Source organism: Procambarus clarkii, chromosome 11 (assembly GCF_040958095.1).
Source record: "Procambarus clarkii isolate CNS0578487 chromosome 11, FALCON_Pclarkii_2.0, whole genome shotgun sequence".
Classification (NCBI taxonomy): Eukaryota; Metazoa; Arthropoda; class Malacostraca; order Decapoda; family Cambaridae; genus Procambarus; species Procambarus clarkii.
The window spans coordinates 47,832,640-47,856,773 of record NC_091160.1 but is presented as its reverse complement, the minus strand read 5'-3'; the positions used below and the strand labels follow the sequence as shown (position 1 = coordinate 47,856,773).

General features: G+C 44.9%; 1 protein-coding gene across 1 annotated transcript; it reads right to left on the bottom strand.

The window, feature by feature from the left end:
• Positions 1 to 11,022: 11,022 nt before the first annotated feature.
• Positions 11,023 to 12,344, bottom strand: LOC138363479 (peritrophin-1-like). The gene is made up of 2 exons (XM_069322825.1): positions 12,144 to 12,344; positions 11,023 to 11,875 (listed from the first exon to the last, which is right to left on the bottom strand). The coding sequence occupies exons 1-2, from the start codon at positions 12,177 to 12,179 to the stop codon at positions 11,261 to 11,263; spliced, it is 651 nt and encodes a 216-aa protein (XP_069178926.1). The 5' UTR covers positions 12,180 to 12,344; the 3' UTR covers positions 11,023 to 11,260.
• Positions 12,345 to 24,134: the final 11,790 nt, after the last annotated feature.

Sequence of the window (24,134 nt, the reverse complement as noted above, 5' to 3'; positions counted from 1 at the left end):
TTAGAAGTTTCATAGAGGCAATTAAGAGGCTATCATCAATAATTGTGTATATTATTTCTCCAAAATAGAGAATTATTTAATTATATTGCACTAGTGTTCACAATATAATATTTACCAATTGCCAACCCACAACAGGGTAGGATATTACCATTGACTAGTTGAACTATTTATTGTTCATCCTAGTCCCATTATTACCATAGTCTAGTTGTACTATATTAAACAACCTAGCACCATTAATGAATGGTGCAGACCCTATTTTGGGTATAATTTTTGTCAACTCGAGTTGAGTTGTATATATAATAATTTATATATGATCATTACACCATTGAGTGATTAATTAGTGTTTATACCATCCTAGGGTGATATAGAAGAGCTAACCTAAAGGTACTTCTAGTGACACTGATTTATCACTCAAATCATTAGTGTGTATGATTGTATATATATATATATATATATATATATATATATATATATATATATATATATATATATATATATATATATATATATATATATATATATATATATATATATATATATATATATATATATATATATATATATATAATGTGTATTAATTTTAAGTGCTAACCTCTAGTAGAGGTAGGATTATCGCCTAGCGAGTGCAGAATTTTTACTCTAGGCTACCATCAGTACTTGTTCAGCATTATGAACAACCCAAGTACAAGCCCCACAAGGCTGTATCAACTAGCCAATATGAATAATGCTGGCAATGAGAAAACTGTCATACATCTAGTACTACAATTGCTGGACTTACCTCAACCTGATCAGACTGCTGACTCATTACAATCCTTCAGCATGGAGTTTGAGTCGCTACTAAGAACATTCAGTCTGAAGGTTGATATAACTACTAGTGAATGGATGACCAGAGTAGTCCTTCAACGAAAATTGTCCAGCGATATACTTGATGAATTATACGCACATCAACATAACACCATCCTGACAGTACAGGACATCAATGAAGGTTTACATTCCATAATAAACAAATGACGTGCAAATGAGGAAGTTAAAGCCTCATGCAAGCCTTCAGAAATAGAAAATAATAGTCAATTAAAGGGTAAAACAACTACCCCAAATAAACATCAACCAATTACTCTAACATCAAGTTGCAGAAAATCTGACAATGCAGCAGCATCCTCCAAGCCTACTGTTACTAGTTCACCCAAACCCGTAACTTCCATACGTGCAGTAGGCTGGGGGACATGTATGTTCTGCAAAAAGAAACATTCAACATACTGTTGTGCTAATTATCCAGACAGAGACACTCGTATTAAGCGACTCCAGGAATTAGGGAGATGTTCAAGGTGTCTCAAGTCACACAACATAGACTATTGTGATACCCAATTCAACACCTGCAACAGGTGTAGAAGAGGTAGACACCATGCAGCACTGTGCAAATATACGAAATTAACGTATTCAAGACCCAAGGTGGAAGATAGCATTCCCACCACAGTACAGTATTGCAAGGTGCAATAAACAAAGAGTGTCCAATCGACAAAGTCTAAAGGTAATACGACTTTGCCTACTGCCCAAATTACCATCCTGAATAAGAGGGCCAAGGTCCATACCCGTGGGTTGTTTGACCAAGGATCCCAGAGAACATATGTCACTAAAAGGTTGGCAGATGAACTACAATTAAAGCCTGTAGCCCAGACGTCATTCAACATCTCAGGGTTTGTAACAGATGCAGGACCTCAAGTCTACCAGGTGGTACAACCATCAGTACGTTTAGGCAGGTACGTCTGTCGAGTACAAGCCATTGTGGTGGACAAAATACCAGTAGACCTACATGTTCAAGGTCTGAGAACAACAGCCAAATTCCTGAGAGACAGAGGAAAAAAATTGGCAGATAATATTAAGTTTGATCACCTCATCGACTTCGGTCTCCCTGTAGGGACAGACTATTGCCATCGATTCATCGGTAGCCCTACTAAATATCAGGGCATAACTATGTTAAATTCTGCAGGAGGTAAATTACTCTCAGGCCCAGTATCAAGCCTGAGGAGACCTACGGCTGCAGATAAACAATACCAGTAGAAATCTAAATTTGTCAGCTGTTTATATTTCTCCAGTAGCATTATACTAATGAGATTACAGCTGACTATAGTAGCAGAGGTTGATGTTAATATCATCATTTAAAGCTGAAGATGAGTTCATGAGGCCTCAGTGGCAAATCAGTGAACAGTAGCCTAAACAGCTACAAGTCACTGCGACCAATGTCACTGAACCCACTGCAGTCTCAGAACCATTCTTGACTTTAATGATGGGCTATTCAATCCCCTGAATCAATTAACTAAATTAAACCCCAATAAATCTGATGACCGATTTTGATACATTTATTATTTAATCAAGATGAATTCCATGGGCCTCAGTGTTTATATATCAGTGACCAGTTACCTGAACAAGTTTCAAGTTATATATAATGTCACTGATCTCACTGCAGTCCCTGAATCATACTTGACTGTAGTACTTGATCACATTCAGTCTTCTGGGTTAAATAATATGTATTTAGGCTATAATTTTAGCCTCTCAAGACATAACAGGGAAATGAAATCGCATTAGACTTCTAACCCCTGCAACTCTAGTACGGGACATCCGTCCTGTACAGACGCACAAATGTGTGATTACTAACTACTAACATCAAATTAATCTAATAATTCAAAGGAGGAGTATCGGTGTTTGTCTGTTCTAAATAGGACTTCGACCCGTGAGCAGCCCCCGGGGAATTATGTCGGAAAATCCGACACCATTTAATAATATCAATGCAATTGCAGATAATATTGCTGCGTTGTATACACAAGTGTAACGGTTCTATTGTTACGTAAAGTATGGTGACAAATAAACACAGACACTAAGATACTATATATATATTTGGTCGAATATACAGAAGTACACAGGTGATACTTTGGTGTGAGTTGAGCGCACTGAGCGTCGGTACAGTATCTCGCAAGTGTCTGCTCTAGACCACACTTGAAAGTAGACTAGCCAATGTTCGCTACTCCGCTGCTTATATGCTTCGGGCAACACCTCACCGTGTTGCCCGGGCAACGCCTCACCTCATTCATCTCCAAAGGTTGACAGGAATATTAACAATGCATTTGGAGCGAGTATATTATTGGGATAATCTACTCGCTACAGAACTCTCCCTCCCAGGGGATGAAAGGAAAAATACTTGATCATGGAACTTAGCTGGTCGGTGAATTGTACGCCCTGCTCGCGTTACATAACCATCAAAGTTAACTTCCTCCTCTTCGCTGATGTCATCTAACTGGGGTCATAGGGTGGGAGGTCGCACAGGATCGTCCGTCGTCGTAGGATCAGGTTGTGGTGCGGCTGGTAACTGGGGTTGTAGGGTGGGAGGTCGTACAGGATCGTCCGTTGTCGTAGGTGGCGGTGCTGCTGGTAACTGTGGTCAAAAAGTGAACTGCGTAGTCGGCGGATGTGTCTCTGGAGGGATGTCTGGGGCAGCGTCACAGTGTGCTGGTTTAAGGCGATCGATGGAGATGTTTACCCGCTGTCCTCGGCATTCAATGGTGAAGAACTTCGGTGTTCGAGAAACCACTTTAAATGGTCTTTCGTAAGGTGACTGTAGAGGGCGTCGAACAGCGTCGACTCTTACAAACACGTGTTCAGTTGTGTGGAGCTCATGAGGCACATATGTAGCACGAGTTGTCGGTTGGCGTGGTGGTGTAGGCCGAATGTTTGTCATGGCCGCCCGTAATTTCTGGACAAAAGTGGGGTCTGGGGGTGTGATAAGTGGCGTTGGGGTTATGCATTGAATGACAGCGACTGGGAAACCTGACTTCTGTTATTTGTGTTTACATTTGAGTCTGTAGCGAGTAGATTATCCCAATAATATACTCGCTCCAAATGCATTGTTAATATTCCTGTCAACCTTTGGAGATGAATGAGGTGAGGCGTTGCCCGGGCAACACCTCGCCGTGTTGCCCGGGCAACGCCTCACCTCATTCATCTCCAAAGGTTGACAGGAATATTAATAATGCATTTGGAGCGAGTATATTATTGGGATAATCTACTCGCTACACAAGTTACCCATAGAAAATGTAGCTTGTAGTGGAATTTTCCATCAAAAGAAAATGGGATATCATTGCCACATACTATTATAAATTCACCACCTATTATGGTGGGAACTGTTCTTAAATACATTAGTCTATGGACTTTTACCATCATAAAAACATCTCATTTAAATTAATTAAATTATCAATATTAAAATAGAGTAAATGTGACCCTTCTATCACTTCCTGACATCTCTGTAAAGTGAGGGAGGCGTCAGTGGTGAGGGAGTGGTCAGCTATTGTTGTTCTTAGACCAGAGGCGCACGGGAGCAAATTCGGCTCCTGTTAATTTCTCTTAGACGAAGTGTTTTGGAAACCAAAGGTCTGCCATCATCAACACGCTGTCAACAAATACAAGGAAAGTGTTCTGCCAAAACCCATTTATCTAATCATTTTTGGCTATTAATGTCAGTAGATAGGGCGTACCGGTTAGAATGTGAACAGCCTCTTAATAAAAGGTAATTAAGCCTTGGTCCTTATCTGATTAATTATACAGTGTTTTCTCTGATAAAGCTGTCATATATTAGGATTCTGGCTTCATAGCTAGCGCCCTTTTGACAGGTCAAGAAGAGGAAGCAAACTTTGTGCATCAGTTACTTGGTGATGGAAGCTGCCTCAAAGAGGAAATTTGGTGTCCACATCCTAGTTATATCTGGTGAACTAAGCCTGCTGTATAATAAGATAAGGAACCTCCTCAATATATACTAATATATGTAGTTTAATACTGTAGTTTGATTGGCTGCATATATATAAATTCAATATAAACCCCCCCCCCCCTAATGTGTAGTGGATCGATTTGTGAGATTATTGCAGAAATACAGTCCACTTAACATCATACAATTGCTATCGAAATATATAAATTAACGTAAATATAAATTATATATAAATTCATATCAATTAAATAAATATAAATCTCACAGGTCGGTTCCCACACCCTCTCCCCTACTATCCCGGCCCTCGTCTAGTGGTTGAACCATATACGTTTAATTGTTTTTCCTCTGGGTCGGCGAGTGAGTAAGGTTACAACTGTGTCGTATTAAGAAGTTGCAGTCAAATGTTCCCCTTCTGTAGGCCAGACTCACTTTTATCCAGTTTTGTGAGAAAACTTCGCCGCCAGAGTTTTTAAGTTGTTCCTTGGAGAAGGGACAAAGATTAATCGTCATTGGCTGAGGGTGCCAGGTCCGAGGCCTTGGTTCAAACTGATTGGGTGTAGGCCTAGTAGAGGGGCGGAGTTTCTAGAGTATAACAGCCTGAGGGTGATGCTGTACTTCACCTTGAAGGATGGAGAGTAAAAGATCTTTCAGTGTGACGTGGAGTCCTAGAGGAGGTAGGGGTTACCGGCCACCAGGCCACCACATCGCCAGAGTAGAAACAGTGGATGAACGTAATTGTTTGTTTTCAGTTCCCTTTACAATTTGTAGTCCATTACCATGCCTCTTAGAAGTTGATGTTACTAGCTTAGAGTTAACTAATTTGCATTATTAAATAAAGTCACTGTTTAATTATCTCCTGTGTATTGTATATATTTTCCCTTAATTAATTGAGACATAGATATTGAATTGTTCTGGATATTACCTGTGATCTTATGAGCATTTTTATGAGTAAATATATTCCCCTTGTAAGTCATGAAGTAAAATGTAAAGGAATTCCATTCATCCAGTAAGTATTAAAAGATTAAATTCCCTAAGCACTTGGTGTTAGTTGACTAGTTTCCTCCCAAGTCAATTAACCTGATAATTAAAGTTCCAAGAGGAGTGGTGGCGGCAATATTTGTTTTATTAGTAACCTTATCTTCATTCTGGTCTGTATTAACTGTCGAGATATCTCTAACACCTTGATCAACTCTCCCTCCTTCCTTGCTAACTGGTCTGAGAATTTCTTGCTGTGAGGACGGACTCTTCCAGCTCTCTGGGTTATATAACTTCAATTATTACAGCCTAAAAGTGTTACAAGATTATAGCAACCATTACAGCGAATTGTTCATATACACAAACGCTACATTGGTAGCTGCTGCCATTGTTGCAAATGTTGCAGTGGTGACATCCCGAGTTGTTACGAGAAGACTACGATAGAACTTTAGATGAGCCACAGTGATGCAAGGAAACAGTTCCTCAGTGTAAGAATACTGAGCAGGTTGACTGAGTGACAATTAAGAGAAGGCAGTTCCAAGTGAGCACAATGTCCAAGAATGGAGTTGGATCGATATTGAATCAATGTTATTTCATCGTAGAATCAACGTTACTTCAACGTTGATTCAAGTTTGACTTGGCGTTGCTCCTCGATATTGAGTCACTGTGTTGAAGGTAACTCCCCCCACATAGTATCATAAGTAGGTATATGTAAGAAGATGGATTTTTACAGCTCCCATGTGCACTGAATGGATACACAGTGCAGTGTGCATGAGTGCATGTGCACCTTGACTCAATTTTCGAAATACAACTCTTAAACAGTCGTGCTGGGTGTCGTTGGACAGCCCATGACGAGTGCTAGTCATTAATGTCATTGTGATCGCTGTATCAGGTCTGTGGGGAAAGTTACAGCAAAGAGTTGATTTCTGTTGAAATTGTGTACTAGTTCAAGTGTAGTGAGGGGGGGGGGGGTTAACGGTTGTGAGTTGACCCCTATCACATGTTTCCCTTGTGATAGAGGGGGTAGCGTTGTCATGGAAGGACAGTGATTGGTTGAGGCTCCAGGCCTCCTGAGATGCTGAGCCGTGATTGGTCAAGAAGCCAAGGATACCGCGTGAGCGCCTTGGGGCCATCTTTGGCACCACAAAGGATTCTTACAGTGGACGTTGCTTGAGGTGGACGTAATTTCTCGTGCTAGGGCCAGGCACCTAAAATACCACCTGCAACGACACAAGTCACTCTCGTCGTCGTGCCATCATCCCGATACCGTGGGAGTAAGAATCCGGCATCGTGGGGAGAGGAATCGGCGATATTAAAGTGTGAACTTTGAGGGATTGTCACCCGAGCCTCGTGATTTTGGGACGCCATCCCAGAGTAAACTGGACTGGGGGAGGCTGTAATCGTCGTGTGGTAGTGACATCCGTCGTCTATCGTGCCTTAGCTACAAGGTACCTGGGAGAGACGATCTTGGGAAGGTTTCAGTGTTGTGTTGGAAACCTTAAATTCATAATTCCGAGGAATTAACAGTGAACAGTGCAGGACTCTTGTCATTCTCACGTGCCGTACCGTCGTACCGCTGTACCCTGGTCGTACCGCCGTGTCTTGCTCATCCCGCCTACCCTAGGCCGAGCGAGAGGTACCTGCCACTGCGCCACCCTAGCCTGTATGTGAGGACACCGTGGTCCAGCCACCCCGTGGTCCTGCCGACCACGTGTACAAAGTAGTGAGAACGCCTACTTCACCACCTACAGCAGCAGCAAGTGGGGTTGTCGTATGTGTGAGTGTATATATGTGACCGGCCGGTGAGATTGATGTAAGTACACTGTTTCTGTGCGAAACCTCTGAAGCTGGTTTCGCACCCAGTGTTTCGTCTGGCCATTGTCCCTGTTGACCACCTGGTGAGGTGATGGGAATTGGAGACGTGTGAGTTACACCTGTTTAACGTTCTCAAGTTGAGGAGTGAGCCCAACTGTGAGGGTTGACGTGAGTAGTGGAAATGAGGACTACGAGGCGCCGTTTTGCTTTTTCCGACGGCGCCTTGTAGGCCTCATGTTTTTTCGTTACCTCGGTGAGATTTTCCCTCCCCGTCTGTATCCGTTTTCTAAGTTGTTTTCCCCTCATGCAGCTGTCGTTTCCACTCTGGATTGTAATTCTGAAATGCTGAAACAGGACATTGGTTGTTTTGGGGTCTCGTTTCCCCTTCCCCACCAATGGGCGCCTGACAGCTGGGTGGACAGCGCTTCGGATTCTTAGTCCTGAGGATCCGGGTGAAGATGGAGACAAATGAGCAAAATATTTAGTTCATCCTGATGCCCCTGTTACCTAGCAGTAAATGGGTACCCGGGAGTTAGACAGCTGCTACGGGCTGCTTCCTGGGGGTGTGTAACAAAAAGGAGGCCTGGTCGAGAACCGGGTCACGGGGATGCTAAGCCCCTAAATCATCTCAAGATAACCCCTCGCAAAAATAAATTCTCTAATTCCTTCATTCTTTAGTGCGTAGTAATCCAAGAAACGAAGGCTCACTAAGCATATTAAAATGTCGCTTTAATTACAAGCAAGTCTCTCAGAGTAGAGCGGTGCCACCATCTTGAGACCCACTGTGCTGGAGGTAAGTGTGGGTCAACATGTGTAGCCTCACACTACCTGCTTGTAGCATGTAGTCTTGTAGCCTGAATCTGAACCCTCTTGACTAGCGTCTCTACACCGGGGGTTTCATGGAAGATTGTCAGTGTTTATTATTTGTGTTTGAAGATACGTTGGAGTTTTTTGTGATTAAATATATTTTAGATTGTAAATATATTATATAATAATATTTATGCTGGCGGGGGGGGGGGTGCAGAACAAGAACAACTTGACAAGAACATTATTTCAAGGGTTCCACAAGGGTAAAAATGTTGAGAAACTCTGCTCTTGATTGTCAACAGTCTAACTAGTTGTTAGATCTGTGAATTTGTTAATCTGTTAATCTCTATGTCATAAGGAAATATATCTCAGTAATGTCTTCCATACTGACCCAGATCTGAAGACCTCAGACTGTCATCGAGTCTGAACAGTTGAAGTTCTCTTTGTGCCGTGAAACAAACTATTACAAATGTTATGTTATTAACATCTGACATGTTCATGTCATGATTTCCTTCCCGCTCACATACATAATTATATCACGCACATAATGGTCAGCTGCTGAACTGCTGCAGATACTCGGATGTTTGGAGACGACAAAGGTGAGAATGCAAAGTGTCCAATCAGGAATTAGATGCAGCCAGAGGAAAATCTCCAGTATGAGGAGCCCTCGTGGCTAGAAGAACAGCTTTGTCCATCTTGGACACATTACCGAGCATTATTGGGATAATATTCTCCATTATGGAAATATTCCAGTGGTCGTATTTGTAGTATTTTGAGGAAACTGAAGGAGAAGAGGTTGTGGCAACAGCCTACATCCTACATATCCTTCAGACTGGCACCGTCAATGACATTTTAATCTTGAGTTCCCACACATAAGACTATATGCATCAGAGGTAAAAATGGCACTCTAAGTCTCACTAATATTTATTTTATTACATTTAACAAGCATAACATACATAATATTAATTCATCATTTATATATTCCATTACATTATATATTCCATTACATTATATATTCCATTACATTATACAGAACCAAGATGTAAATATACACAGTTCAGCCCTGAATAAATTCACTTTATCAACATTTAAAGATTTATTTTCTAAATGCAAATCATGTAAACAATCAATAAGAAAAAATTTCATTTCCACAGTCTAGCTGACTGGTAACAGCTTGGCTGTCTAGTAACAGTCTAGCTGACTGGTAACAGTCTAGCTGACTGGAAACAGTTTGGCTGTCTAGTAACAGTCTAGCTGACTGGTAACAGTTTGGCTGTGTAGTAACAGTCTAGCTGACTGGCAACAGCTTGGCTGTCTAGTAACAGTCTAGCTGACTGGTAACAGTCTAGCTGACTGGAAACAGTTTGGCTGTCTAGTAACAGTCTAGCTGACTGGTAACAGTTGGGCTGTGTAGTAACAGTCTAGCTGACTGGAAACAGTTTGGCTGTCTAGTAACAGTCTAGCTGACTGGTAACAGTTTGGCTGTGTAGTAACAGTCTAGCTGACTGGCAACAGCTTGGCTGTCTAGTAACAGTCTAGCTGACTGGTAACAGTTTGGCTGTGTAGTAACAGTCTACCTGACTGGCAACAGTCTAGCTGACTGGCAACAGCTTGGCTGTCTAGTAACAGTCTAGCTGACTGGCAACAGCTTGGCTGTCTAGTAACAGTCTACCTGACTGGTAACAGTTTGGCTGTGTAGTAACAGTCTACCTGACTGGTAACAGTCTAGCTGACTGGTAACAGCTTGGCTGTCTAGTAACAGTCTAGCTGACTGGTAACAGCTTGGCTGTCTAGTAACAGTCTAGCTGACTGGCAACAGTCTAGCTGACTGGCAACAGCTTGGCTGTCTAGTAACAGTCTAGCTGACTGGCAACAGCTTGGCTGTCTAGTAACAGTCTAGCTGACTGGCAACAGCTTGGCTGTCTAGTAACAGTCTAGCTGACTGTTATGAGTCTGGTCACAGTCTGGCTGACTGGTCACAGTCTGGCTGACTGGTCACAGTCTGGCTGACTGTTATGAGTCTGACTGACTGGTCACAGTCTGACTGACTGGTCACAGTCTGACTGACTGGTCACAGTCTGGCTGACTGGTCATAGTCTGGCTGACTGGTTAAAGTCTGGCTAGTAAAAGTGGAAGATGTTGCTGTGATTGTTGTTGATGTGGTAGTTGTTAATGTGGTGGTTGTTGATGTGGTGGTTGTTGATGTGGTGGTTGTTAATGTGGTGGTTGTTGATGTGGTAGTTGTTGATGTGGTGGTTGTTGATGTGGTGGTTGTTGATGTGGTGGTTGTTAATGTGGTGGTTGTTGATGTGGTAGTTGTTAATGTGGTGGTTGTTAATGTGGTGGTTGTTAATGTGGTGGTTGTTAATGTGGTGGTTGTTGATGTGGTAGTTGTTAATGTGGTGGTTGTTAATGTGGTGGTTGTTAATGTGGTGGTTGTTGATGTGGTGGTTGTTAATGTGGTGGTTGTTAATGTGGTGGTTGTTAATGTGGTGGTTGTTGATGTGGTGGTTGTTGATGTGGTGGTTGTTGATGTGGTGGTTGTTAATGTGGTGGTTGTTGATGTGGTGGTTGTTGATGTGGTAGTTGTTAATGTGGTGGTTGTTGATGTGGTGGTTGTTGATGTGGTAGTTGTTAATGTGGTGGTTGTTAATGTGGTGGTTGTTGATGTGGTGGTTGTTGATGTGGTGGTTGTTGATGTGGTGGTTGTTAATGTGGTGGTTGTTAATGTGGTGGTTGTTAATGTGGTAGTTGTTGATGTGATTGTTGTTGATGTTGTTAATGTGGTAGTTGTTGATGTGATTGTTGTTGATGTGGTGGTTGTTGATGTGGTGGTTGTTGATGTGGTAGTAATTGATGTGGTAGTTATTGATGTGGTTGTGGTAGTTATTCAAGTTCCCGACAGCAATGTACTTAATAAGTTGTGGGAGGACACAAGGGGTTGCAAGTAGCACCTGAGGCACATCGACCAATTTGGTAGTCAAAGTGTTCACCGCTACCACAAGAAAAGTGTAAATTTGGGTCCACAGCTCCCTCTTCATTGCACATGTAGTACTTGGTGCAGTCTGTGGGGTCGGGGGTCTCCACGATCCCTGGCTGACAGTAGGGATCACACGAGACTATGCAACACACTTCTTTGTCATCGACACAGTTTACACCGTTGAAGTAGGGCGCGTCAGGGCTACAGGTAACTGGTAAGCCTGGTGATCCCGCAATGCAAACATAGTATTTACCACATTCTAATGGATCACTAATTAAGCTGAAGGAGCCGTTGCAGGTGATGTGGCAATCTGAAGGCTTGCAGGGAGCTTCACAATCGTCTGCAGATCCAGGGGCACACGCAGATGAACTTGGATCAAAATAATTGCCACTTGGGCAGGGAACAGCGTGATCCGAATAAATACCATCATCAATACAGATGTAATAGTTGGTGCAGTTCTTGGGATCAGGTACTTTGTCAAGAGGATTTTTCCCATTACAGTCGGGGAGACAGGCGTCTTGCTGGAGAATCCCAACGGCGCACACCACCTGATTGAAGGAGAGCAGAAATGTTATGATATTTTATTGATAATGGTCCGATTTAATAATGGTATTACTAAGTCGGACCGTTATTAATATATTCGGACATATTACATATTGGAGACATCCAATATGTAAAATGTGTAAATATTCTAACTGTAATAAACCTCAGCCCCTGAGATGTGTGACGTGTGTTTAGGAGATTGGAAGCATTACTTCATTAATTACCCCCCGATAATGCCCCTGGGAGCGTCCTGGGGCCCATACTGTTCCTCACCGCCAGGGTAATGATGAGAAGACTGCGCTTGATCATGTTGGACGACCTGGACACCTGACGCTGTACACAAGACACTGGACACTACTGGACTACCGGGCTCTGTTGTGTTTCTTCCGGCACTTGACGTGAGACAGGTAAACAGATATGCTGTTGTGGGGTGCAGATGTGCTCTGGGTGCAGGTGTAAACTGCGCCAGCTGCTGCCATGGCTCCAACACTTATACCCGGAGGCTTATCACCGTGTGGGTTTCGACAGGGGGAGGAACCCATTGTCATCAGGCGACGTCATTCTGCTCTACAAAAAGCTCAGGTTACAAAGGTCAACAAGACTCACTCATCGGAATAAGCGAAAGTTTACATAAACTCACACAATATAGAGACGAGAAGGCTAGAGTGATCATTACGAGTGATTGGCAGCTGTTCCGCCTGTATCGGACCGCGAATATGAACTAGAATTGTTCCGGAAATTCCTATCGAGACTAAGCTATTGCCACACACATATTTCTCATTGATAATGGTTTTTCCTACATGTTTCCATATTACTATGAAAATATAATGTTCAAAATGTTAACATCCTCATGCTATATGTTCATTCCATTAACCAGCCGACCCCAATGATGGATTCATCAATATTAGACTGCTGTTCATTAATACTAGGAACGTTCTCACACATAAATCAATATTATTATATATTTGCATATTGTCCATATATAGGCGTAGGTTGGGTTTGATATTTAGACTCTGTTGACACTTTTTTGCACTTGAAGTTCGTGAGTACTGCAAATACTCTGCATTTAAAGAGTTGCGATTCTAACAGACGTCGTCTGCGAAGCACTGTTCGAGAAATGTTCGAACGTCATCATTTGTGAGTCGTGTGTGACACCCCGTTTTGTGACATCCAGGTCGACCGTTGGATATAATGGACTTGAGTCGAAGACGGATTGAAATACTACACTCACGTTCTGCAAATACAAATAATTGTCAACAGATCCTAAATATCTAACCAAACCTACACCTAAATATGTATAATATACAAATATGTCATAATATTTATATATGAGGCAACTTATATCATGAATGAACAGCATATTCACCACCACCATTATTCTAGCCATCAATAACTACCACTGTTCTTACTTTCAACCACCATCAATCTCCTGATCTCACTGATCAACCACTTCTAGACTGTTTCCAACCACCAACACTAACTCTATCTCCATTCTCACCAGTTCTATAATCAACAACCACTACCAGTTTACTGATCTGTTTCAACCACCTCCTAGGTGGTTGAACTGTTGTACTGTTGGTCACTATCATACCACCTCCCGGGTACTGTTGGTCACTATCATACCACCTCCCGGGTACTGTTGGTCACTATCATACCACCTCCCGGGTACTGTTGGTCACTATCATACCACCTCCCGGGTACTGTTTGGTCACCATCATACCACCTCCCGGGTACTGTTGGTCACTATCATACCACCTCCCAGGTACTGTTGGTCACTATCATACCACCTCCCAGGTACTGTTGGTCACTATCATACCACCACCCAGGTACTGTTTGGTCACCATCATACCACCTCCCAGGTACTGTTGGTCACTATCATACCACCTCCCAGGTACTGTTGGTCACCATCATACCACCTCCCAGGTACTGTTGGTCACCATCATACCACCTCCCGGGTACTGTTGGTCACTATCATACCACCTCCCGGGTACTGTTGGTCACCATCGTACCACCTCCCGGGTACTGTTGGTCACTATCGTACCACCTCCCGGGTACTGTTGGCCACTATCATACCACCTCCCAGGTACTGTTGGTCACCATCATACCACCTCCCAGGTACTGTTGGTCACCATCATACCACCTCCCGGGTACTGTTGGTCACTATCATACCACCTCCCGGGTACTGTTGGTCACTATCATACCACCTCCCGTGTACTGTTGGTCACTATCATACCACCTCCCAGGTACTGTTGGTCACCATCATACCACCTCCCGGGTACTGTTGGTCACTATCATACCACCTCCCGGGTACTGTTGGTCACTATCATACCACCTCCCGTGTACTGTTGGTCACTATCATACCACCTCCCAGGTACTGTTGGTCACTATCATACCACCTCCCAGGTACTGTTTGGTCACCATCATACCACCTCCCGGGTACTGTTGGTCACTATCATACCACCTCCCAGGTACTGTTTGGTCACCATCATACCACCTCCCAGGTACTGTTGGTCACTATTATACCACCTCCCAGGTACTGTTGGTCACTATCATACCACCTCCCAGGTACTGTTTGGTCACCATCATACCACCTCCCGGGAACTGTTGGTCACTATCATACCACCTCCCAGGTACTGTTGGTCACTATCATACCACCTCCCAGGTACTGTTGGTCACTATTATACCACCTCCCAGGTACTGTTGGTCACTATCATACCACCTCCCAGGTACTGTTTGGTCACCATCATACCACCTCCCGGGTACTGTTGGTCACTATCATACCACCTCCCAGGTACTGTTGGTCACTATCATACTACCTCCCGTGTACTGTTGGTCACTATCATACCACCTCCCAGGTACTGTTTGGTCACCATCATACCACCTCCCGGGTACTGTTGGTCACTATCATACCACCTCCCAGGTACTGTTGGTCACTATCATACCACCTCCCAGGTACTGTTTGGTCACCATCATACCACCTCCCGGGTACTGTTGGTCACTATCATACCACCTCCCAGGTACTGTTGGTCACTATCATACTACCTCCCGTGTACTGTTGGTCACTATCATACCACCTCCCAGGTACTGTTTGGTCACCATCATACCACCTCCCGGGTACTGTTGGTCACTATCATACCACCTCCCAGGTACTGTTGGTCACTATCATACCACCTCCCGTGTACTGTTGGTCACTATCATACCACCTCCCAGGTACTGTTTGGTCACCATCATACCACCTCCCGGGTACTGTTGGTCACTATCATACCACCTCCCGTGTACTGTTGGTCACTATCATACCACCTCCCAGGTACTGTTGGTCACCATCATACCACCTCCCAGGTACTGTTAGTCACTATCATACCACCTCCCAGGTACTGTTGGTCACTATCATGCAACCTTCCGTGTACTGTTGGGCACTATCATACCACCTCCCAGGTACTGTTGGTCACTATCATGCAACCTTCCGGGTACTGTTGGTCACTATCATACCACCTCCCAGGTACTGTTGGTCACTATTATACCACCTCCCAGGTACTGTTGGTCACTATCATGCAACCTCCCGTGTACTGTTGGTCACTATCATACCACCTCCCGTGTACTGTTGGTCACTATCATACCACCTCCCAGGTACTGTTGGTCACCATCATACCACCTCCCAGGTACTGTTGGTCACTATCATACCACCTCCCAGGTACTGTTGGTCACTATCATACCACCTCCCGGGTACTGTTGGTCACTATCATACCACCTCCCAGGTACTGTTGGTCACTATCATACCACCACCCAGGTACTGTTGGTCACTATCATACCACCTCCTGGGTACTGTTGGTCACTATCATACCACCTCCCAGGTACTGTTGGTCACTATTATACCACCTCCCAGGTACTGTTGGTCACTATCATACCACCTCCCAGGTACTGTTGGTCACCATCATACCACCTCCCGGGTACTGTTGGTCACTATCATACCACCTCCCGGGTACTGTTGGTCACTATCATACCACCTCCCGGGAACTGTTGGTCACTATCATACCACCTCCCAGGTACTGTTGGTCACTATCATACCACCTCCCAGGTACTGTTGGTCACTATTATACCACCTCCCAGGTACTGTTGGTCACTATCATACCACCTCCCAGGTACTGTTTGGTCACCATCATACCACCTCCCGGGTACTGTTGGTCACTATCATACCACCTCCCAGGTACTGTTGGTCACTATCATACTACCTCCCGTGTACTGTTGGTCACTATCATACCACCTCCCAGGTACTGTTTGGTCACCATCATACCACCTCCCGGGTACTGTTGGTCACTATCATACCACCTCCCAGGTACTGTTGGTCACTATCATACCACCTCCCAGGTACTGTTTGGTCACCATCATACCACCTCCCGGGTACTGTTGGTCACTATCATACCACCTCCCAGGTACTGTTGGTCACTATCATACTACCTCCCGTGTACTGTTGGTCACTATCATACCACCTCCCAGGTACTGTTTGGTCACCATCATACCACCTCCCGGGTACTGTTGGTCACTATCATACCACCTCCCAGGTACTGTTGGTCACTATCATACCACCTCCCGTGTACTGTTGGTCACTATCATACCACCTCCCAGGTACTGTTTGGTCACCATCATACCACCTCCCGGGTACTGTTGGTCACTATCATACCACCTCCCGTGTACTGTTGGTCACTATCATACCACCTCCCAGGTACTGTTGGTCACCATCATACCACCTCCCAGGTACTGTTAGTCACTATCATACCACCTCCCAGGTACTGTTGGTCACTATCATGCAACCTTCCGTGTACTGTTGGGCACTATCATACCACCTCCCAGGTACTGTTGGTCACTATCATGCAACCTTCCGGGTACTGTTGGTCACTATCATACCACCTCCCAGGTACTGTTGGTCACTATTATACCACCTCCCAGGTACTGTTGGTCACTATCATGCAACCTCCCGTGTACTGTTGGTCACTATCATACCACCTCCCGTGTACTGTTGGTCACTATCATACCACCTCCCAGGTACTGTTGGTCACCATCATACCACCTCCCAGGTACTGTTGGTCACTATCATACCACCTCCCAGGTACTGTTGGTCACTATCATACCACCTCCCGGGTACTGTTGGTCACTATCATACCACCTCCCAGGTACTGTTGGTCACTATCATACCACCACCCAGGTACTGTTGGTCACTATCATACCACCTCCTGGGTACTGTTGGTCACTATCATACCACCTCCCAGGTACTGTTGGTCACTATTATACCACCTCCCAGGTACTGTTGGTCACTATCATACCACCTCCCAGGTACTGTTGGTCACTATCATACCACCTCCTGGGTACTGTTGGTCACTATCATACCACCTCCCAGGTACTGTTGGTCACTATCATACCACCTCCCAGGTACTGTTGGTCACTATCATACCACCTCCCAGGTACTGTTGGTCACTATTATACCACCTCCCAGGTACTGTTGGTCACTATCATACCACCTCCTGGGTACTGTTGGTCACTATCATACCACCTCCCGTGTACTGTTGGTCACCATCATACCACCTCCCAGGTACTGTTGGTCACTATCATACCACCTCCTGGGTACTGTTGGTCACTATCATACCACCTCCCAGGTACTGTTGGTCACTATCATACCACCTCCCGTGTACTGTTGGTCACCATCATACCACCTCCCAGGTACTGTTGGTCACTATCATACCACCTCCCAGGTACTGTTGGTCACTATTATACCACCTCCCAGGTACTGTTGGTCACTATCATACCACCTCCTGGGTACTGTTGGTCACTATCATACCACCTCCCAGGTACTGTTGGTCACTATCATACCACCTCCCAGGTACTGTTGGTCACTATCATACCACCTCCCGTGTACTGTTGGTCACTATCATACCACCTCCCAGGTACTGTTGGTCACTATCATACCACCTCCCGTGTACTGTTGGTCACTATCATACCACCTCCCAGGTACTGTTGGTCACTATCATACCACCTCCCAGGTACTGTTGGTCACCATCATACCACCTCCCAGGTACTGTTGGCCACTATCATACCACCTCCCAGGTACTGTTGGTCACTATCATACCACCTCCTGGGTACTGTTGGTCACTATCATACCACCTCCCAGGTACTGTTGGTCACTATCATACCACCTCCCAGGTACTGTTGGTCACCATCATACCACCTCCCAGGTACTGTTGGTCACTATCATACCACCTCCCAGGTACTGTTGGTCACTATCATACCACCTCCTGGGTACTGTTGGTCACTATCATACCACCTCCCAGGTACTGTTGGTCACTATCATACCACCTCCCAGGTACTGTTGGTCACCATCATTACACCTCCCAGGTACTGTTGGTCACTATCATACCACCTCCCAGGTACTGTTGGTCACTATCATACCACCTCCTGGGTACTGTTGGTCACTATCATACCACCTCCCAGGTACTGTTGGTCACTATTATACCACCTCCCAGGTACTGTTGGTCACTATCATACCACCTCCCAGGTACTGTTGGTCACCATCATACCACCTCCCAGGTACTGTTGGTCACCATCATACCACCTCCCAGGTACTGTTGGTCACTATCATACCACCTCCCAGGTACTGTTGGTCACTATTATACCACCTCCCAGGTACTGTTGGTCACTATTATACCACCTCCCAGGTACTGTTGGTCACTATCATGCAACCTCCCGTGTACTGTTGGTCACTATCATACCACCTCCCGTGTACTGTTGGTCACTATCATACCACCTCCCGGGTACTGTTGGTCACTATCATACCACCTCCCAGGTACTGTTGGTCACTATCATACCACCACCCAGGTACTGTTGGTCACTATCATACCACCTCCTGGGTACTGTTGGTCACTATCATACCACCTCCCAGGTACTGTTGGTCACTATTATACCACCTCCCAGGTACTGTTGGTCACTATCATACCACCTCCCAGGTACTGTTGGTCACTATCATACCACCTCCTGGGTACTGTTGGTCACTATCATACCACCTCCCAGGTACTGTTGGTCACTATCATACCACCTCCCAGGTACTGTTGGTCACTATCATACCACCTCCCAGGTACTGTTGGTCACTATTATACCACCTCCCAGGTACTGTTGGTCACTATCATACCACCTCCTGGGAACTGTTGGTCACTATCATACCACCTCCCGTGTACTGTTGGTCACCATCATACCACCTCCCAGGTACTGTTGGTCACTATCATACCACCTCCTGGGTACTGTTGGTCACTATCATACCACCTCCCAGGTACTGTTGGTCACTATCATACCACCTCCCGTGTACTGTTGGTCACCATCATACCACCTCCCAGGTACTGTTGGTCACTATCATACCACCTCCCAGGTACTGTTGGTCACTATTATACCACCTCCCAGGTACTGTTGGTCACTATCATACCACCTCCTGGGTACTGTTGGTCACTATCATACCACCTCCCAGGTACTGTTGGTCACTATCATACCACCTCCCAGGTACTGTTGGTCACTATCATACCACCTCCCGTGTACTGTTGGTCACTATCATACCACCTCCCAGGTACTGTTGGTCACTATCATACCACCTCCCGTGTACTGTTGGTCACTATTATACCACCTCCCAGGTACTGTTGGTCACCATCATACCACCTCCCAGGTACTGTTGGTCACCATCATACCACCTCCCAGGTACTGTTGGTCACTATCATACCACCTCCCAGGTACTGTTGGTCACTATTATACCACCTCCCAGGTACTGTTGGTCACTATCATACCACCTCCTGGGTACTGTTGGTCACTATCATACCACCTCCCGTGTACTGTTGGTCACCATCATACCACCTCCCAGGTACTGTTGGTCACTATCATACCACCTCCTGGGTACTGTTGGTCACTATCATACCACCTCCTGGGTACTGTTGGTCACTATCATACCACCTCCCGTGTACTGTTGGTCACCTTCATACCACCTCCCAGGTACTGTTGGTCACTATCATACCACCTCCCAGGTACTGTTGGTCACTATCATACCACCTCCCAGGTACTGTTGGTCACTATCATACCACCTCCCAGGTACTGTTGGTCACTATCATACCACCTCCCAGGTACTGTTGGTCGCTATCATACCACCTCCCAGGTACTGTTGGTCACTATCATACCACCTCCCAGGTACTGTTGGTCACTATCATACCACCTCCCAGGTACTGTTGGTCACTATCATACCACCTCCTGGGTACTGTTGGTCACTATCATACCACCTCCCAGATACTGTTGGTCACTATCATACCACCTCCCGTGTACTGTTGGTCACTATCATACCACCTCCCAGGTACTGTTGGTCGCTATCATACCATATCATTATTTCATATGATACGATCATATCATTATTTTGTATAATCAAGCTTTTTTGAACATCAGCAACACTTCAGATTATTGCAACACAATACACATTGCAAAGATAATGTGATCGAATGTGATGTATTTGATGTTTATTGATTGTTTAAAATAATTTGCATTGACAAATCCTCACATTCTAATACAAATAATATATTTTGAGCTCAGCTTTGTTATTCAACATGTTCCCTCATTAGTATAAACCGGGCAAGATCCAGGCCGTTTTATTTTTTTCTAACGGCTTCTGAATATCTGTGAAGATTAATTATTTTTTATTAATACTTTTACATGCGCGCATGCGTATAATGTGGGAACCGACATGTGAGATTTATATTTAATTTATATGAATTTATATAGAATTCATATTTACGTTAATTTATATATTTTGATTGCAATTGGTATGATGTTAAGTGGACTGTATTTCTGCAATAATATCACAAATCGATCCTTACACATTAGGGAGGGGGTTATATTAAATTTATATATATATACAGCCAATCAAACTACAGTATTAAACTACATATATTGGCATACATTGAGGAGGTTCTTTATCTTATTGGACAGTAGGCTTAGTCCACCAGGTATAACTAGGATGTAGACACCAAATTATCCTCGTTTGAGGCTAGCTTCCGTCACCCAGTAACTGATGTGTCAAGTCTTGCTTCCTCTTCTTGTTCCTGTCAAAGGGCACTAGCTGTACAGCCAGAATCCTAATATATGACAGCCATATCAGAGAAAACACTGTATAATAGATAATAAGGACCAAGGCTTAATTACCTTTATTTAAGAGGCTGGTTCACATTCTAATCGGTTCGCCCTTATCTACCCAACATTTAACTGGCCAGAAATGATAAGATAAACGGGTTTCGGTAGGACACTTCCCTAGATTATGTTGACATCGTGTTGATGATGGTAGAACACTACTCTGATCTCCATCACACTTCGTCCAAGAGAAATTATAGGAGCTGAATTTGCTCCACTGCGCCTCTGGTTTTAACAACAATGGCTGACCACTTCCTCACCACTGACGCCTCCCTCACTTTGTAGAGACGTCAGTAAGTGATAGCAACCCGTTCTCGCAAATTCGTAAAGTCAATATTGACTTATTAACTACGTGCATAGGTGATATACTAAACATAATAGATACCCTTAAAAAGATTCATAGAAAACACCGACCTTACCTAACCTTGTTAGTATCTTAAGATAAGTAACTTATTGCTTCGTAATTACAATTATTACTTAACCTATACCTATTATAGGTTAGGTAATAATTGTAATTACGAAGCAATAAGATGCTTATCTTAACATACTAAGTAGGTTAGGTAAGGTCGGTGTTTTCTATGAATCTTTTTAAGGGTATCTATTATGTTAAATATGTCACCTATGCACATATTTAATAAGTCAATATTGACATATTAAATTTGCGAGAACGGGTTGCTGATAGAAGGGTCACATTTACTTTATTTTGATACTGATAATTAAGTTAATTCAAATGAGATGTTTTATGATGTAAAAAAGTCCAAAGACTAATGTATTTAAGAATAATTCCCAACAAATAGCTGATGAATTTATAATACTACGTGGCAATGATATTTCGTTTTCTATTGACGGAAAATTCCACTACAAGCTACATTTTCTATGGGTAACTTGTTTATACAACGGCAGCAGCAATATTTCTACCTATTGTATGTAATATTATTAAATGGTGTCGGATTTTCCGAGATATAAATACAATAAAACGAGAACAAAACAAACAGGACACAAACACAAATTACAAAAGCACAAAAGTACAAAAGTACAAATACATTAAATACCGGCCTGAAGGGCAAACAACAAACACCAAACATAATGCAAGATAGTACCAAAGGAACAGTACAAGGCACGTCTTTCATTCTTTAAGTGTACAGGCAAGCATGTGTACAAGTACAATACTACGAGCACAGACAAACAGAGCACAAAATCACAAATAACATATTCACAAAAGTACAAATTAACAAATACACAAAATACCGGACTGAAGAGCCGACAACAAAAACACAACAATAAGAAATGAAACACAAAAATGAACACAAAAACAAAAACAAAATAACAGCGGCAATACAAGATAAAGGGAACAAAAACAAGCAGGGCCGCACAAGCACCCCGAAGGGCAGCAACTACCACACACCAAGCACGGAGCACGCAAGAACCGAGAAAACAAACATGGCCCACCCACACTCCCACACACGCACGTACGCACGCACGCAACCGCACCCCCACGTCCACGCACACAACCAGACACAACACCACAACACATAGCACACACAAAAAAAAAACACTTGAAAGGAGGCAACACCTCAATGGGAGGTGAATACTTTTTGGGGAACTCATGCATAGGATATCTCTGCTTATAGGCCTCCCAGATGAAATACTCCATATCGGTAGGACAACGATCCCCCTGCCTCAGGGGGGGGGGGGGCAGGTGCATAAACTCAGGAAACACCAAATCAGGCGGAGGCAGCAGCTCCCGGAGCGGCAGTAGTCGTGAAACAAGGGAAGGTAGAGGGAACCACCCGCTCCCTGGAAGCAGTAGACACGGAAGAAGCTGACGTTAGGCCACCGAGATGGCCCCGCCGCCGGACGCACACGAGAAGAAGACGAAGGCCGCTGAGACGGCAACACCACACTGATACCACAGGAGATGCAGAAGAGACGGCCGGAGACGGGAAAAGCGGCAAAACCGCCGCCGAGGAAACAGAGAACAAAACTGGGGTCATGGAGCATCCAGAGCGGGCAGCCTTTTTCAACACAACCACCAGGTCACTATGCTCACCAGCAGGAGGAACCCCCCCCCCCCCCTACCCTCGCAGAACGAGAACTATCCGACGTTGGCGACGCACCGGAAGCAAGCTCCACAGGCACCACACCAGAAAGGAAGTCCGAAACACTGTCACCGACAGCCACATGGACCTCCGCCACCACCGAAGAATGCGACGCAACCAGAGCCACACCGCTGTCGCTGGAAGACCCATCATCGTCGAATTCTCCCACATCAGCCCAAGCAGAAGATTGCCAGGAACGTTAGAGCACAGGTTGCACATCATCAGAGCCGGATGTCGACCCAGAGACCTGGTTAACACACGCCAGGTGAACCAACGCTCGCCGCAAGATGGCAGCATCCTCAACCACACGGGGATCCAGGTCGAGCACAGTAGGAGGCGCCACAGCCACCCCAGCACAGCCTGCGCACATGGCGAGGGCGCGGTGACAGGCACCACAGTTGAAGAACAGGGAGACGAGGGAGCTTTGCAAATGGGAGCCGGAAGAACCACAGGAGCATCCAGGACAGCAACCGGGGCAGGAAGAAGACCCGACAGAGACACAACCTCCTGAGGAGAGGCAACAGCAACAGGAGGCGCAACAGGCGACACAGCCTCCTGAGGAGGGGTGATAGCAACAGGAGGCGCATCAGGTGACACATGGGGCACGGCAGCAGCCAAAGAGACGTCCACAGCCACAGCCACCGAAGCATCCTCCACAGGGAGCAGCGGGAAGTCCTCCTCACGGAAGAGGTTGACGGGTGCGACGGCAGGTCCAAAGCACCCAGCAGCCTGATGGCCCAAGAGGCCACAACGGTAAAACGTATGGGGCTGGCGGACATAATACACCCTAACGTAACAACCCAGAAGCTTCACTTGAGACGGAATGTCCGCCCGCAGCCTCATTCCTAGGGTGCGAATGTTCGACCGCACACCCTTTAGCAGACCCAAGGAGAGCAGGTGCAACCACACACTGACGACCGCTCCAAACTGGCCGAAATAACGCCCCAACAGCCCCTCCAGCAATTCCAGG